Source organism: Mugil cephalus, chromosome 3, assembly GCF_022458985.1.
Source record: "Mugil cephalus isolate CIBA_MC_2020 chromosome 3, CIBA_Mcephalus_1.1, whole genome shotgun sequence".
Taxonomy (NCBI): domain Eukaryota; kingdom Metazoa; phylum Chordata; class Actinopteri; order Mugiliformes; family Mugilidae; genus Mugil; species Mugil cephalus.
Window position 1 is genome coordinate 16238456 of NC_061772.1, and position 16143 is coordinate 16254598.

General features: G+C 46.5%; 1 protein-coding gene across 5 annotated transcripts in view; it reads left to right on the forward strand.

The window, feature by feature from the left end:
• LOC125005146 (transcription initiation factor TFIID subunit 4-like) overlaps nucleotides 1–16143 on the forward strand; it is an 87572-nt gene that overhangs the window by 12328 nt on the left and 59101 nt on the right. For 3 of the 5 annotated variants that reach the window (XM_047580194.1, XM_047580196.1, XM_047580198.1), the window contains 7 exons: nucleotides 189–344; nucleotides 1434–1586; nucleotides 2478–2600; nucleotides 2960–3049; nucleotides 4041–4250; nucleotides 9827–9902; nucleotides 11011–11125. In XM_047580194.1, coding sequence (XP_047436150.1) covers nucleotides 189–344; nucleotides 1434–1586; nucleotides 2478–2600; nucleotides 2960–3049; nucleotides 4041–4250; nucleotides 9827–9902; nucleotides 11011–11125 — 923 coding nt within the window. The remainder of the gene's footprint in view (nucleotides 1–188; nucleotides 345–1433; nucleotides 1587–2477; nucleotides 2601–2959; nucleotides 3050–4040; nucleotides 4251–9826; nucleotides 9903–11010; nucleotides 11126–16143) is intronic. The other 2 variants (XM_047580195.1, XM_047580197.1) reach the window with 2 other exon arrangements.

A 16143-nucleotide genomic window follows, 5' to 3' on the forward strand; every position in this document is an offset into this window, starting at 1 on the left:
TGCTCCTTCCTCCTCACTCTTTTCTCCGGAGCTGACGCGGTCGTCGCTGTTTCCCTTTCGGTGTGTCCTCAGAGGGGTTGTGTGTATTTTGTTTCCCCTTTGTCACCCGCTTTCTTTGATACCTTTATCCTCCTCTGTTTTTTCCCCCCTCCTCTCCTCTCTTTCTCTGCTGCTCTACTTCTTTCCAGCAGTCTCCTGTGACCTCTCAAACAACCAGGCAGTGCCCTTTGACCCCGGCCAAGATGGCACCGACTCCCTCTCCCACTCCTTCCAGCCCTGCCCTCCAGACCTCTTCTTCCTCCTCCTCCTCCTCTTCCTCCTCCTCTTGTCCTGCACTTCGCCCAGTGAGATAACCCTCCTTTCTCGCATGTGTTTCAGTCCTCTTTCTCACATGTCTTTGCCTTTGACTCCTTGAATACCGATGTCAGGAATCAGTGCCATGGCTCAGTGGTGTTCTGAAATCTCCACAGTAAGGCTAAGAAGCAGCGTAGATAAACTAAACAGTACCAACGTGAGTAAAATATAGTATTTGATGTGGGTGAAGTACCTCTTACAGCAATTTCAGGAGAGAAATATCATGTGGTTTATTTATTATTGTAACATCTTGAAAGCAAGTTGTTTAGAAAAAAAAAAAGATAGTTGGAAAAGTAAAGTTGTGGATTCCCAGCAACTTAAATTATAGCTGCCAGGTATTGCTGCCCTGGCTACACATCATCACATCCAGTTCTGCACTGAGGAGGATACTATTTTAGGTTGAACCCATTTCTGAAGAACTAAACCACTGGAGGCTCTGATCCAGATCCAGCGTTTCCACTACTAATATCATAAATCCAGATTACCCTTTGAATTAGAATATAATCCCATACAGTACAACACAATGATGTGGCCTTGCCAACGTCTGTGTGTGACTCAAGTGAGCAGACCTTTAATGTGTCCCCTGCATTTTCGGGTGCATTCACACCTGTATTTAGAACTGTCCACTTACCATTGCATCACGCAGGATGTATTTTATTGCCAAGTGTGAACAGGCCCGGAGAGACTCAAAAGAGGTGATGAGGGCTTTAGAGTGAGAGACTGCTCATGGCGCCTCGTCTGACGAGCAAAACCTGTGTCACTAATCCACGCGCATACTGTTAAGAGAAAGCAGAAAATTAGTGTTCGTAGCGGCCGTTAAGAAACCTTCATTTGAGGATTTGAAGATTTCCCCTGTCAGGTAGGTGACTATTAAGAAAAAGATGGCCTCCTGTGTTTCTCAGCCTCTAGCCTGTCACCACCTCCCCTCCCTCCTCCTTGTCTGTTAAGCGATGTCCACTGAAGTCAGGACACCAGATGTGACAGGAGCGCTGTGGCGCCTGCCTCCTGTTCTCTGTGGCCTTGCTGCGAGCGAAGCGTCACGTCCTGTTTATCTCTCTGTCTCTTCCTTGCTCTTCCAGAAGGCCCCCGTGGCACCGGCCGTGGCTGTGACGGCTCCGCAGCAGACCCCCGTGGTTATGGCCCCGCAGGCCCCGGCCCAGCCTCCCTCCCAGCCAGTGCAGCCACAGCAGACGGGCATCGCCACGGCCCCCGGAGCTCCTGTCGTGTCTCAGGTCCGTTCCCTCTGCCACCGCGCCGCCCCTCCTCCTCCTCCTCCACCACCACCACCACCACCACCGCCACCGCCCACGCTCCACACTGAAGGGCACGGGCGCTATCAAATCTGCTGGGAGGCTGGCTGTGTCACAAGCTCAGCCCGGAAACCACAGCCGCACCACGTCACACAGAGCTGGCCATGGACAAAGAGTCTCACACATGCCCACACACGTTCACGCTCAGACATTCACATTAGTTCATGCCAACCCAAGGACATACAGACGCAGACATAAAGGCACAGATAAAGCCTGTGAAGTCGTGCGTAGGCACATTCAGGAACACGGGGATATACAGTACATACACATTCACATGCATATGTGTCTCCAGTAATGAGGCTTGAGAAGCCGCATAAGGTTTAGACACATATCGTTGGTACTATCTTAAATCTGATTGTCATGTGAAGATTCTCAGTCATTCAGGTCGTGGTGCGTCCAATATGTCCAAAAAAACCCAAAAACGAAGGCAACTGGATTTGTTTCAGTCCTAAATAACTGGTAGAGAGGTTAAGTCTTTATTTGATATATTTCTGCTTGGTGCTCACCTGAAACTCACATGACCCGCGTCTGTTAATGACCAGATACTCACCTGTAACTGGAGGAACTGTTCAGATGTTTTTCAAATGTACTGTTTTTGTACAATGAGTGGTACCAACTCATGTCAGCCACCAGTTACCACTCCAATAGATAGATATTCAGTAATATCTCAATCCTAAAATATTCCATCCATAGTTATTTTCCTTCATTAATTGATTTCAAGGCTACTGAAACTTTGACATGTCTCACGAAGCCTGGATCTCATTTTTTTTTTTTTTGACAGAAGGTCAATCATACTTTTCTCATCTTCTACAGGAAATGCAAGAGAATGTGAAAAAGTGTAAGAATTTCCTGGCAACACTTATCAAGCTGGCATCTCACAACTCTCCGTCCCCCGAGACTTCCAAGAACGTTAAGGCTCTGGTTCAAGACCTGCTGGTGAGTTTTCTATAAGCAAACAAACTGACACTGATCATATCAGGCAGACGTAGTGTTCCTTTGTAGAGTTTTTGCGCAAATCTCGTATTTCAGAAATTCAATTTTTTCATCAAGTGTGAAACACACAATATGCTGTTGTATTGAATATGTCAAACCTGTAGATGGCAGCATGAAACTCTTTCCAAAATCCTCTTTTCTTTGTGATGAATTTTCTGCTCATACCCAGTCACACATTAAGTTGTACCCCGAGGTGCCACGATGAGAGTCCAGTACTTGATCATCACCTCGCCGTGGTGTATTAAACTTACTGTCTGGCCTCTCTTGTAAAGTGCAGTTTATCTTTACTCTTCGCCCAACAGGATGCCAAGATTGAACCAGAGGAGTTCACCAGCCGGCTGCAGACTGAGCTCAAGTCGTCTCCTCAACCTTACCTGGTGCCCTTTCTCAAGGTGGGGAGCGTCTTTTTAACATTTTCTTTAATCATATTCTACTGACTGAGGCCATGATTCACTTAAGTGAAGCACTAACACTCTTGGCGAAACTTCTCCACTTCTCCTGATCTTAATATTTTTACATAAACCGAGTGACCACTTAGCAGTGAACCCTATTACTCCCTCATAAAGTAGACCCTCTTGAGCAGGGCCCTATATTCTCGGTTCATTTGGGGCCCTTGGCTACATTCGGAATTGACCCCTAAATTTGTTTCCTGATCCTCTGTAACCTGCCTCTTAAATCATTCCCTAACCTGGCTCCTTAAGCTGCCCCTCTCGTGCAGTTTCCTAAACCGACCCCCTGAAGTAGTGCTTTCCCTGGCACGAGAGCCAGTGATGGCGAGGCCTGACAGTGGAGTTATGCACACATACACATATACACACACATCCCCACACATACACACAGACACCTCTGGCCTGACTTCTGACTGTGTGTGACAGTGGAGCCCGAAGCTGTCCCTGCCAGTAGCCAGCAGGTTACTTCAGCCAGCCGCAATGAGCGTCACATCAAGGGGCTCGGCCGCCCAGCCCGGCCACAAACACATGTTGTCATACGACGTTAGCTCGCTTACGTCAATAATCTGCCTGAAATAGTGTGTATGGGAGAATATCGCGTCCTCAGGTCGACATCAATGACTTCTGGTGGTGCTGTTTACAGCGTAAAGCATACTGCTGCTCCGTTATCCTGAAATCAGCAATTTTGGTGTAGAAGTAAACGACTTTGAACGCATAAAACCACATGAATCATTGTCTAGAGAATGCACGAGCAGGGCCACATCACGTCTCTGCAGATGTTTTTTTTAGTTGCCTGTAACCATATTTTCGTGATAACATCATGCTAAATTAGCTAATAAGCGGAGCAGTATTTGTTGTTGCAGCTGTGTACGGTGCTTGTCATACATGTCTGTGACCATAAACTCTGACCTGACCTCCCTCTGCCTGTCAACAGAAGAGCCTCCCGGCCCTGAGGCTGTCTCTGCTGAACAGTCAGCAGTCCCTGACACAGCCCCCGCAGCAGGGAGTCAAACCAGTGCCCGGCGGCACCCCTCCTGCCGTCGTGACTGGGCCAGCTGTCCGCATACGCCACCCCAACAGCGTCAGCACCACCACGGGTGCCAGCGCGCTGCCCGCCGGGACGCTCGGACATGCAGCTGCCATGGTATGTACAGAGCGGGCCGGTTGGAACGGTTTCCAGCACAGACAAACAATTGTCACGGTGTTTACATTTGGAGTTTCTATAGTCTATAGTTACTTGCAAGAGAGGGACAATCTCAAATCGCCAGCTCCGTAACGTCAGAAGTTGCATTAAATAGATGTGGAATCTGGATCATTGCCACGAGATGTAGCTTATAAAACTTGTGAAAATGTGTAGATGTGTCTCGTGCGCTCCTCCTGTAATTAGTTGGTAGTCGTTGGTGTGTTCAAAATGTATGTGAAAGGTGTGTGAGGTTAGACAGACTTAAAGCTATATGGTCAAGTTATAGACCTGACAAATGTTTACCAGTAATGCGCTCACATTCAATAGAGAGAAGCTAGGATCATGTGATGAATGCAACCTCGCCGGGGGGGTCGGGTGTTTGCGTGGTGTGTGTGAGCGAGTATGTTATACGAGGCTGAGTTATCATTCTGTGAGAGTGCCGTGGCTGGAAGTCAGAAATCTCACCGTGAGTTGGAGTCACACCCAGCACAGCGGTTCACTGAGGACGGAATCACACCCAGCTCAGCAGATAAACCATGACACGTTTCAGGAGAAGACGACAATGCACAGTTACTAAATCATAAAGAACCCAGAAAGATGCATCAAGGCTTCTGATCATCTCGACTGATCAGAGCAGGAGCAACACGATAGTGTGTCACGTTTTTATTAATAGTATTTTTATTACTTTTATTGTGGTTATTGTGTTCTGTTGATGTCATCCGATGTTGTCCACTATGTCTCTTAATTTCCTTCGGGATATCAATAAATCTAAACTGAACTGAATTGAACTGAAAAGTTTTTTAGTTAGTCCTACAACTCAGAAAAAAGTACTAAAAGTAAATAAAAGTAATCGATAAAAATCATTACAATTATCCAGAGCCTGAAGTGACACCTTCCCAATGTTCAATAACCAGAACTTAATAACTTTATTAAAATCATTCAAAGGAAAAGCAGCAAATCCTCATATCTCACTGAAGCTGGTGGAATTACTTTTTAGGACTCGATATTCAAAATTTACTGTCTTGATTGCTCTTCTTTATGTGTCTGGGTTACTATTGAGTATGACCATAGTCCAAAAGGTATTGCAATTATAATGTGGCCATTCTGTTGTATATACAGAAATGTACCTTTTCTTATTCAAAGAACATTCTAGTAATTCTTCGAACTTTGATGGATCTTGTTCGAACTCCAGTTGCTGACTTTGTTTACTTCTTGTGGTAGTTACGAGGAAGACACTGAGAGAAATAGAGGCTTGACACACAGCTGACCTGGCAACTCTGAGGTGATTAAAAGCAACACATGGACTGCACCGACTTTTGGCTGGAGAACCAGATTTGTCATTTTGCCACAAGTTGCGTGTTTATTTAACTCGCAGGGAGTACGTTTACGTGCACTTGTGTTTGTCCGGCTGCATTCGGCTCAGACTGCCAGATCAGTTCATGGTTAGACAGCCCGGGTTTCATTTATTTTTCACAATATGTTTGGACGAGATAGCTCAATAAAGTTTTTTATTTAGAGTTTTTAATTTTCCACTAAACGCAAAACATACGACAGCATATGACAGCACATTATTCATAAAAAAATAAGAGTATTAAAATGACAAAACAATTCGAGTTCAATCCATTCATTTGTATAGTAGACGGGAAAAAAAATTTAGGAAGAAAAAGATTAAATAAAAATACGACTTTTATTCATTTATCCGAAGAATGAAAGGACAAAACAAAACCGCTGAGTTGCTCTGCTTCTATAACAACCACTAACCACTAAAACCCGTCTTCCACTTCTTCATGTTGTCCTACCAATTATAAAACGCAATGTCATCACCCACTACATCGTGATGTCATCTGGAAGGACCAGATACGCACCCAAGCGCAGATCTGGTACCTACCATTGACTGTATATACTATGGACAAACCCATCATGACATCACCCACTGGATTCTGAACCTCGAAAAAGAAGCCCGGGCGGAGTCCGTGGTTGTCCACACTTGGGCTTCCAAATATGGACGTGGGAGTCATGTTGGGACCTGCCAACTCACTGCTACCAGTTAGCTCAGGCTAGCTCAGGCTAGCCCATGTCACTCAATGTCACTCATGTCACTCAAACCTTTAATTATGCAGAATTTTGCACCTTAATAAAAAATAAACAAATTTATAAGAAAAAGATTCACCCCCCACACAGTTGTCATGGATAGTGAAATAAATGATTGAGACCAAAATAGTTTTTTTGTACCAGGCTGTAAACATGTTTAATAATGCTGTAAAGTTGTGCTTTTTAACATGGGGGTCTATGGGGATTTGCTCCCTTTTGGAGACAGCCTCAAGTGGCCACTCGATGAACTGCAGTTTTTTGTTTTTTCGCATGGGCTTCATCGCTCACACCCGGGGGTTGCCACCTGGTACCTACACCTGTCTGTCGCATGAACAGGTCAGGTTTGACTTAATAGGTCAAAAGGGGGCAGCCCGCTGAAAAGACACATGTCGCTACCTAGTGTGGAGGAGGACATGTTCCCATCGATATGCATGTAAACGGGGACATTATCTCTTGATGGTTAATCACAACCATAGTTGAAATGAGACCAGGTGACCTGCTACACATCTCATGGGTGTGTGTGCTTGTACGTTGTAAATGATGAAGTCCTGCAGAGCACAGACGTCCATGGGTAGGTCAAGTGAGGGCAGGCTCAGATTGGTCTAGTCCAGGGGTGGATAAGCTAGAGGGTTCTTCCTTTCTCATTTACATTTTCTCTCTTAGCCGCTTGCTCTGTTTTTTCCATTTCCCTCTCCCTTTCCTTCCCTCCGTCCCTTTTCTCCCTCACTTCCTCCCTCTGTCTCTCACTTCCTCCCCCTGCCCGGACACTTTTTCTCCATCTCCGTCCAGCCGTTCCTCTCACTGTATCTGCCCCCGCATCGCCCTCTCCACTCCCTCCCTCTACCCGTTAACCGTCGAAGGGTGAAGCGAGGTAACTAGGTCAGCCCCAGGTCAATTTTAAAGCAATGTGGCGGCCGCAGTCTATGTCCAGAACATGCCTCTGGTCTCTCTCGCTCTCTCTTCATCCCTCCCTTTCTCGTATGCACTCACGCACGCACACACATGCATACGCCAACATAAGCTATCGCACAAAACATTAGTAAATGATCACCAGAGGCACACCAACAGTCTGAAACGAGACAGCTAGTTGAATTAGGCTAAAAAAAAAAATACTCATACTACAGTGCTGTGGGAGAGATTTCTTGGAGTAGTAAGGAAGTATATAGACGCGGAGTCACATTATTTAAAGTGTCTTATTTAATTCGCTTACATGCACCGGGACGTACAATTAAGCGCAGAGATTTTTACAGTGTCACGCTTCAAATATAACTGGTGATAGCTCGATACATCACGTCTTCAATTCAATTATATTTATTTGTTCTTATTGCGAGACATCCGCAGTGTTCCACATTCTAAAGCGCATTCAGGAGGAGGAGATGTAATAAAGTCGTCACTTTTAAAATGTAAAGGTTAGTTAGATTATTTTTAAATTGCACCACTAGCTATGAGGGAACTGGACCTTAAACCGCCTCCGGGCAAATGATGTGTGAGGTGAATGGACTTGATAAACCCGAGAATGAATGGAGAGATATACAGTAAGTAGGCCACATCGCTACATACTGAAGCAGTGTATTCTCCGCTGCACCAGCGTGTATAAATGTGCGATTACATTGCCCCGTCACATGCGATATCACGTGTTAGTAGCAGTTTCTATATTATACAATGTCTGCGTCTTTGGAAAGCAAATTATTGTGAGTGACATAGGTCAAACTGACGCCGTTCAGCCAAAACTTTATGACTACTGACGGTTGAAATGAATAGCACTGTTTGTCTCGTTATCGTGCCACCTGTAACTGGGTGGGAAATATAAGGCAGCAAGTGCAACATTTTGTCCAGTTAGAAGCGGGAACTATGGGTAACATGGTGCAAATTATAATTTCCAGATGACCGTGCTAGAGCATCTCCAAAACTGCAGCTCTTGAGTGATGTTCCAGGTTTGCAGTGGTCAGTATCTATCAAAAGAAGCGAGCTGAGACTGTCCGCTGCTGAGAGTGCCTACACTGGGTACGTAAGCACCAGAGCTGGACCATCGGGCGGTGGACCGTGCGCTGTGGGAAGAAAGCAAGCCGGCGGAGGCACTTTGATGTTTTCGGCAGTGTTCTGCTGGGAAACCTTGGGTCCTGCCGTTCCATGTGGACGTTTCAGCAGTAGAATATGCCCGGGCACAAAGCAAAAATGGCTCAGGAACGGTGTGAGTAACCCAACAACGGGTTCAGGGTGTTGATTTGGCCTCCAAATTCGCAGGTTCTTGGTCCAATCTGGAGGACGTACTGGACAAATATGTTAGATTCATGTAGGCTCCAACTTGTAGGACTTGAGACCTACACAACATTAGGCAGATGGTCGTGATGTTTTGCCTAATCTTCGTATGTACAATATTATCATATACTTGTGTTGTATAATTACTATAAAGTAATTAATAATAATGTCATTGCAGAGGCACCTCTCCTCTCACTCTGAAATTCAATTTTATGTAAATGCCGCACGTTTCACATTTAATGTCACCTTGATAATTGGAGTTTAAAGGCAGGAGAATGAATTCTGAAATGAAAGATGAGCAGTTCAGCTCCAATGTCTTCCCTTCTGCCCCCGTTTCTCCAACTTTCTACCTGAGGTTTTTTTTTTTTTTCCCCGCCCTCCCTCTCTTAACTGTGTCGCCGGCTCGCCAGAGGTGTTAGCTATCTCTGCTTCTTCTGAATGTATTTTTTTTCTCTCTTCCCTCCCTCTCTCACAGACCCCTGCAGTGGATCTCTGGGAAAAATGGCCTCTGTCTTTTTTTCCTGTAGCTTGAACAGTAATATAGCATGTGTCAGGGAATGGAAAACAAGGCTAAAAAATATGCAGCAAGAAGCAAACTGGTAGGAATGGATGGCTGAGCCCGAGGCTCGGCCCGTAGCTGCTGCCAAGGAAGGAAGTGACTCTAATAGCCCAGCATAGTCCCTCTTCTCCTTCGTCTTCTTCTACTCCTACTTCTTCTTCTTCTTCATCTAAACTACTTTTTCACTGCGGTCTTGACTTCTTAATGCCTTTGTCTTATCTGCAAACGCAAGCAAATGTAGGTCACGTACAGTGGCAGAAATCCATCCTCCCTGTGCATTTAATTTGATCACCGCTTTCTCAGCGCTGTTGTTGTAGAATTCATCACCCTTTTATGTATTTTGCATTTATCTTGCATTACCGCCACAATTACTCTTAATGCGCTACAGACGAACAGAAATCAGCGCGCAAAAACCTCGAGCGGCTTTTGGCCGGCTCGATCTCCAGCCATCTAACTAGGGCTTAAATTTGTTTTTTCCTGAAACAATTTCTCTCGGGGATCGTCCAAAAAAATGGAGCTATGATTTAGCAGACGTGCAGTTTCTTACATTTTAATCTTCCCCCTTTCCTTCCTCTCACTCTCTAGTCGTGGCTTTCTTTGAAGTGATCCAATCATTTTTATTCCTCAGGGTGTCAAGGCCGGAGGCGCGGTTGGTGCCCAGGTCCGAATGCCCATGGTGATCACGCAGTCCATCAGGGCGCAAGGTAAGACGTACGTCAGCCACATTCGATGACGTCTGCTGAATTCAGTTACAGGTACAATGTCCTGTAACGTTCTGATTTTCATGAGAGAGTCAGGTCTCTCTCCACAGAACTTAAATATCTACTTAAATTCAGGCCTCTCGCTCATGTCTCTGGCCTTTAGTTCATTACATATTTCAGTGCATGAAAGGACACAGACCTCAAGATCATATTCAGCCCAAACTTCCTGCGAAACGAAGAGCTTGCAGAGTAGCCGTCAGTGAAGCTGCAAGTGTCGTCTCAGCGGGCTATGAGATGTGTAAACAGGCAGGAGCCATAGAGAGAACAGGTGTTTCTCCTGTCTGGTTATAAAGCCATCTCAAACATTTGCGCTGCTGCTGCTTACTCACACTGATTCACAAACACTCTTCCCACAGAAGCCCACAAATATCGCCCCAACACCAACCGGGTGTAACGCTCCCCTAAGAGAGCCGTGTGCTCTCAAGTGGTGTGTGCAACGTGTGTACGTGTTTGTACCTGTTTGTGTGTGTGTGTCTGTGTGTGTGTGTGTGTGTGTGTGTGTGTGCGTGTGCGTGCGCGTCCACGCTTGTGAGTGTGTACGATCAGAGGTGCATACAAATTTCATCTGCCCCCTTCCCTAAGATTGCCTGCAGTGTAAGATCTGTAGGTTGTTTTATGCCCATAAATTGGAATGCGGGGATAGTTCTAAAAATACTTTTCTGTGCCTCATGGCTAGGAACATGCCTGTTAAAATCAAGTTTAAATTCACTCTGGCAGTCCTTGTGCCTCTCTGGAAAACGTGTCTCGGAGCAGGATGCGGTTTAGGAGTGTAAGGAGAGCCGGTGAAGCGCAGTGATATTGACAGAGCAACGCTCTCCGCACCAACCTGGGGAGAACGACAGTACGCCTTTCCCACCCCCCCCACCACCCCCCCACCCCGCACCCCCACACCCTTCTACCCCTGTGAGGATGACAGAGACAGCTGAAGGTAGTCGTTAGAGAGGAGGATATTTGATGCAGATAGAAGAGGACACTTCAATGATAACATTACTCCTTTCCTTTTTGCTTAGTGTTTTCTTCTTTGTTTCCCCCCCCCCCCTTTCTTTAACAGGCACTATGGGAAAGGGAGCCATCATCCAAGCAGGCAAAAGTCCGATGGGCCTGCCTGTTCAGATATCTGGAAATCAGAAAAACAAGCTCAACGACCCCGGAGGAGGCTCTTTCAGGTACAACTCCTCTCGCCAGGAGACTGTAGAGCACATGTCGTTCCCAGCTGCCGCCACATGGGGGCAGCATTTCACTAAGAAGCTCCCACATGACTACGGGCTACACTCTCAGCTAAGGCTATGAGTGTTTATCCGAGTTGCCTGCCTGGCCACCTGGCCGCCTGCCTGCCTGCCTGCCCGCCTGCCCGGCTGGTTGATCGGTGGTCCTTTTCTCTCTGCGCCCACCACATAGCGACGCGCTGCCAGCCGATACATCACCCTCACCATCGCCCTCCTTGTGTCACTGTCACAACTCATCGACGGGATTGCAAATGAGCTAAATCTTAATTTAGAAATAAGATAATTGTGTCCAGATGGTTGGAATTTCTGGATGCGGTTCTGAAAATACCTTTTGGTTAAGTCAAACACGCAGTATTTAGCCTGCAGCCCTGCTCTCTCTCTCTCCGTCTCTCCCTCCTCTCTTTCGTTCACTCTGGTCGTGTCTCTGCTTCAGCTGGGCCTTTGTCTCAAAAACATAAAAGGTTCATCGCCCACACGCTGGCCTTTGTGGTCCGTGTTGTGCGTGAGGTTTTATGTGTTTTTTTTGTTTGTCTGTGTGTGTGCGCAAAAATGTACGTGCTAGCGTGTTTGTATATGTTTGCATAGATGCCTCCGTTTGTGTTTGTTTGTTTGTGTTCGGTGTCTCTGCTCGGGTGCATGCTAACATATGTGTATATTCTAAGAATCTAGGAATATTTGTGTGCGTGCGTACCAGATGTGCGTGTAGGATTGCCCCGAAGTGACCGGGACGAGAAGAGTCTGGGTCACATGGGCCAACGGGTTCATGGTAATGGCTCCCGTCTCCTGAGGGGAAAGGCAGCGCCCGGGGCTCTGATTGATAAACCAATAAATCTTTAGCTGCGTTGGTAATTAAGCTGTCAGGCTCGCTTGTTACTGACGACCTTTCCCCCCCTGCGGTGATCACAGTGGCCCACCACACACAAACGCACTGGTTTCATCATAAGCCCAATAACGTACAGCACCTCTGTCACGAATCAGACACTGACATCCTGCAGTATACTTTCTCTTTATCCAGGTCAGATGATGGTTTGTCTGGTCTGTATTTGTGCGGCAGACCAGCTACACGACGTATGGTCCCCTAACGCTCAGTCAACACGGAGCCTTGCTCTTCCATCCATTCATTCGTCTCATTCACTTGCTGAACCTCCTTGTCACCACATTTTTATTTAAAGTCAAACGAAAGCTTTCTGGGGTTCTCCGAGGGATCGACCCATCTTGAAATTATCTTCATTTATCATTTGTGTTCCAGCTTCAGCATTCTGAGAACAGTGCGCATTGAACTCGCTATTTGTTAGGGTTTCAGATAGACCGTGGTCGGTCACAGGAAACCGCTCAGTTCTACTGCCTTGTACACAGTTTACCGTTTACTGTCGCCTTTCTTACCTGAGGACATGAACGTGCTGGAACAGATCCCAGTGTTACAAGATGATCCATCTGACGCCATAATGTCCTCACAACGCATCCAGCGGCCCTGCAACTTTAATGTGATGAGTGTGAACAGAGATTTGGAGAGAAAAAAAAAATAAAAATACACGGCATATTTTATACGGGCAACGTTTAAACATGGACAGCTTTCAAAAGTGCACGATGATGTCAAATCCAAAAAGGGCCGAGAGGAGACCAAGACACAAAAAGTGGGATAGTACATTTATAATGAATGTAGAAGTAGGTCCTTTTGACTTTATGTTAAGTAGTTTTGTAGCAACAAAAGGGGGGAAAATGTTCCTGCACGTTGGCTGCAAGAAAGAAAAACCTACAGCTGGTCTGGTCAGTCAGCATCCACCAGCATCCCCCCCCCCTCCCAGCCTGCACCGTGTTCAGCTGCAGCCTGGGACGTGATGTGTGTATGGCTGTCACTCTGAACCACTGGTCCCAGCGGGCCAGCTGTAGCACAAACACACACATACACACTGCAGGGCTTGTGGGGATTCCAGTGTAGCTACAGCCTTCTGTGTAAGTGCCTGTGTGTGTGTGTGTATGTAGTTTACAGTACAGAGTGAAAGCAGCTGTCTCTGTGCCCCCCTCCTCATCTCTCTGTAAACACTCGACATCCGCTGTAATCACTGGCGAGCCAGCCGAGGCCCTCAGCCCTCTGACAACCTCAGAGCTCGGGCCGAGGCCGTCCAGGTTCGACCCTGCCCTGTGCGGCGGACGCGCTGGCGTGGTTGCGGAGGGAAAGACGCACGTGCAAAATGAGGAACAAAGGTTTTTGTTCGTCGGTGGCTGTTGAGTACGGATGCGAAGGTTCATGGGCTTTTTTTTTTTTTTTTTTTAAACATTTACCAGCAAAGTTACTTCATTATGCGTTTGTGGTTATCCTTTGTTCCACAGCAAATTGCTATTTGATGAAGAAGGGCTTTATAAATAAATCTGACTCAATTAGAACTTAAAAGTGACCTCCCAAAAATTGTTTGACACACCAACTCGGAAACACGGCAGCAACAAGATTAGATTATGTTCAGACCGGATACCGGGCCACAATAAAAAGAAAACGGAACGAGCTGTTGGAAGGTCTGTAGGAAAGTCTGCAGTGCTAATATATTCTTATCAGACGACGGGTTAATTTGAAGTATTGTGGCATATGCCTTCGTCAGATCTAGGTGCTCTTAATGCTTTTAATGCTTGCGAATAATCCCAGCCTGTGTGTGGGTGGCCCCGCTGAATTAATAAGTTACTTATTAAACATTTAGACGTACAGTATTTATCCTGGTGCTGGTTGCCTGGCTCCTCTTGAGCCACCAGTATCGCCAGTGCTATCACCCACTTGGGTCATGAACACATATCCCATCAGCGAACCCCAGGCTGCTGTGTGGAGAATGCTTCTCCAGTGGTGCATGTCTCAGTGTGGGCGCGACAACATGCATGGCCCGGGTGTTAGTCACAGGGATCAATCAGGGCCCCCCGCCTGGGTGCAGAGACCTTTTATCCACAGCAGTGTGTGTGTGTGTGTGTGAATGGGGGTGGGGGTGAAGGAGGTGCTGGTGCCGGTGGTGGAGGGAGATCTGGATGCACCCCACACACTCTCAGCGTCTGAAATGGCAAGTGCAATCCTCCCACCACCTATGGCATGCCCTCCGTGAAACACAAGCTTGATATGGAAACGACATGCATATGTATTCATGTGGCTCCCGGCTCCATGTCCCCCGGCCGACCCAATCCAATAACTGAGAGGCTGCTCTTTAGCTTCTGTGGGAGCTAATTGCATCTCTGCTTTATTAGCGCCGAGGTATAGTCGGGAATATTTTGCATTTCATATCTCATTCCCTCCTTTTAATGTCAGACCTGTCTTTGGCATTCTCATTTGACTTGAGCTACGGCGATATCGAATAGCCCCGAAATCCGAACACCCAAGAAGAAGAAGAAGAAGAAGAAGAAGAAGAAGAAAAAATAAAAATGTTCTTGGATGCTGGTGTTTTGTGCATCTATACAGTGACTGGCATTGTAGCTATGTCATTGCAGACCTTTTTTTTTTTTTTTGCGTATTAGCCATTTGTAAATTAAATGTCATCTACGCGACATTTGCAGTAAGTCAACAGCTTAAAATAAAGACGCACGTGTTCTTCTCAGCGTTTCAGCTGAAGTGCAGCTCTAGTTGTACCAGTTGACATTAAAAGAAGACTCTTCTCTGAATTTCTCTTTCATAATGAGAAATTTACTTAGATGTGTATCTTTCTATAGGGGTTCTGCCACTAATTTGCCATTGTTAACCATCTAATAGACTTTTTATCTATCAAAAGAGCTTTTTCATTTGTGCATTTATTCGCTAAAGCACAACTGTCTGCCATTGTCTCAGTTGTGATCACCTAGTGGCGAGTTGTGACACTGGGGTTAAGTACATTGGTTTGTTTGTAGGTTTTGCCTTTACTCTTTACTACTTTTGTGCTCTTGTTTAATCCCTTATCCATCTATATGTGCCACATACATCGTATTAAGCTGTGGAGGTAGCGGCCTTCTTGTTTTTACTCCAGCGAGTACGGCCCAAGGCATGTTTGTTTTTTTTTTTTAGGCAGGTCAAGTTATCCGTGAGGACGCGATGAAGAAAGGTGCACAGCCTAAGCTGCGGCGCAGGGTGTAACCTTATGGATCCGCGCTTGTGTTGTTGTGTAGATTCTCTCTGCGAAGGCGTAATTAAAGCGCTGGGAGAGAGGAGCGAAAGAGGAGAGAAGGTAGAGGTGTGTGGCGTTCGGGGAGATACTCTAATCGTCTTTGTCAACCTCCCGCCGTGGTGTCAAGTTTCATATCGGCTCTCCGTGACCGCACTGAGGAGCAGGAGGGCCTCGGCGGGGTGGAGTTGGCTGACGGTGTGTGCCCACACTCCAAGATGCCTGAAAGAACTCGGGGCCCAGCGCCGCATGCTTGCGTACACAAAAGCGCAACAACACACGCACTGGGTCTGTCGCAACCGACAACAGTGGCATGGACGTAAATGACTGTGGAGGTGAGCCAATGAGTGGCGAGAGGCCGCTCTGTGTGTGTTCTGTGGCTCTTTGTTTCCTACGTCAAAGCCACTCAGAAAATCTGCTGCCTGCTCAGGGCCAGTCCTGTAAGCACAACATGTCACTACTCTGCTAATTCAGGCCAGAATCAGAGTCATTACTTGCCAACCAGAATAATTGCAGGGGAGTTTGTCTTGGTGACAGCTCACAAAGCAACCTAGAACCTTTACGGGACGTGTGGACCTCTCTGCGTGTCAAACGCAATGACCCAAACGTAAATTCTGCATGTTTACCCTCTTCTGTCTTTGCTAATATATAATAACATGTAAACATTGGGAAGTCAGCATTACACCCGAGAGAAATAACCAGCACATCAAGAAAATACATGGCTAGGTGTTCCAAAGCAGTGTGTAAATGGAGTTTGTTGACGTTAGTGTACACCCAGATTCATCGCAGCTCCGCACCAATTCTCAGGAGCATCTTTACCAAGCAAAGCTCCTTCCAAATGTTCTTCATCTCTCT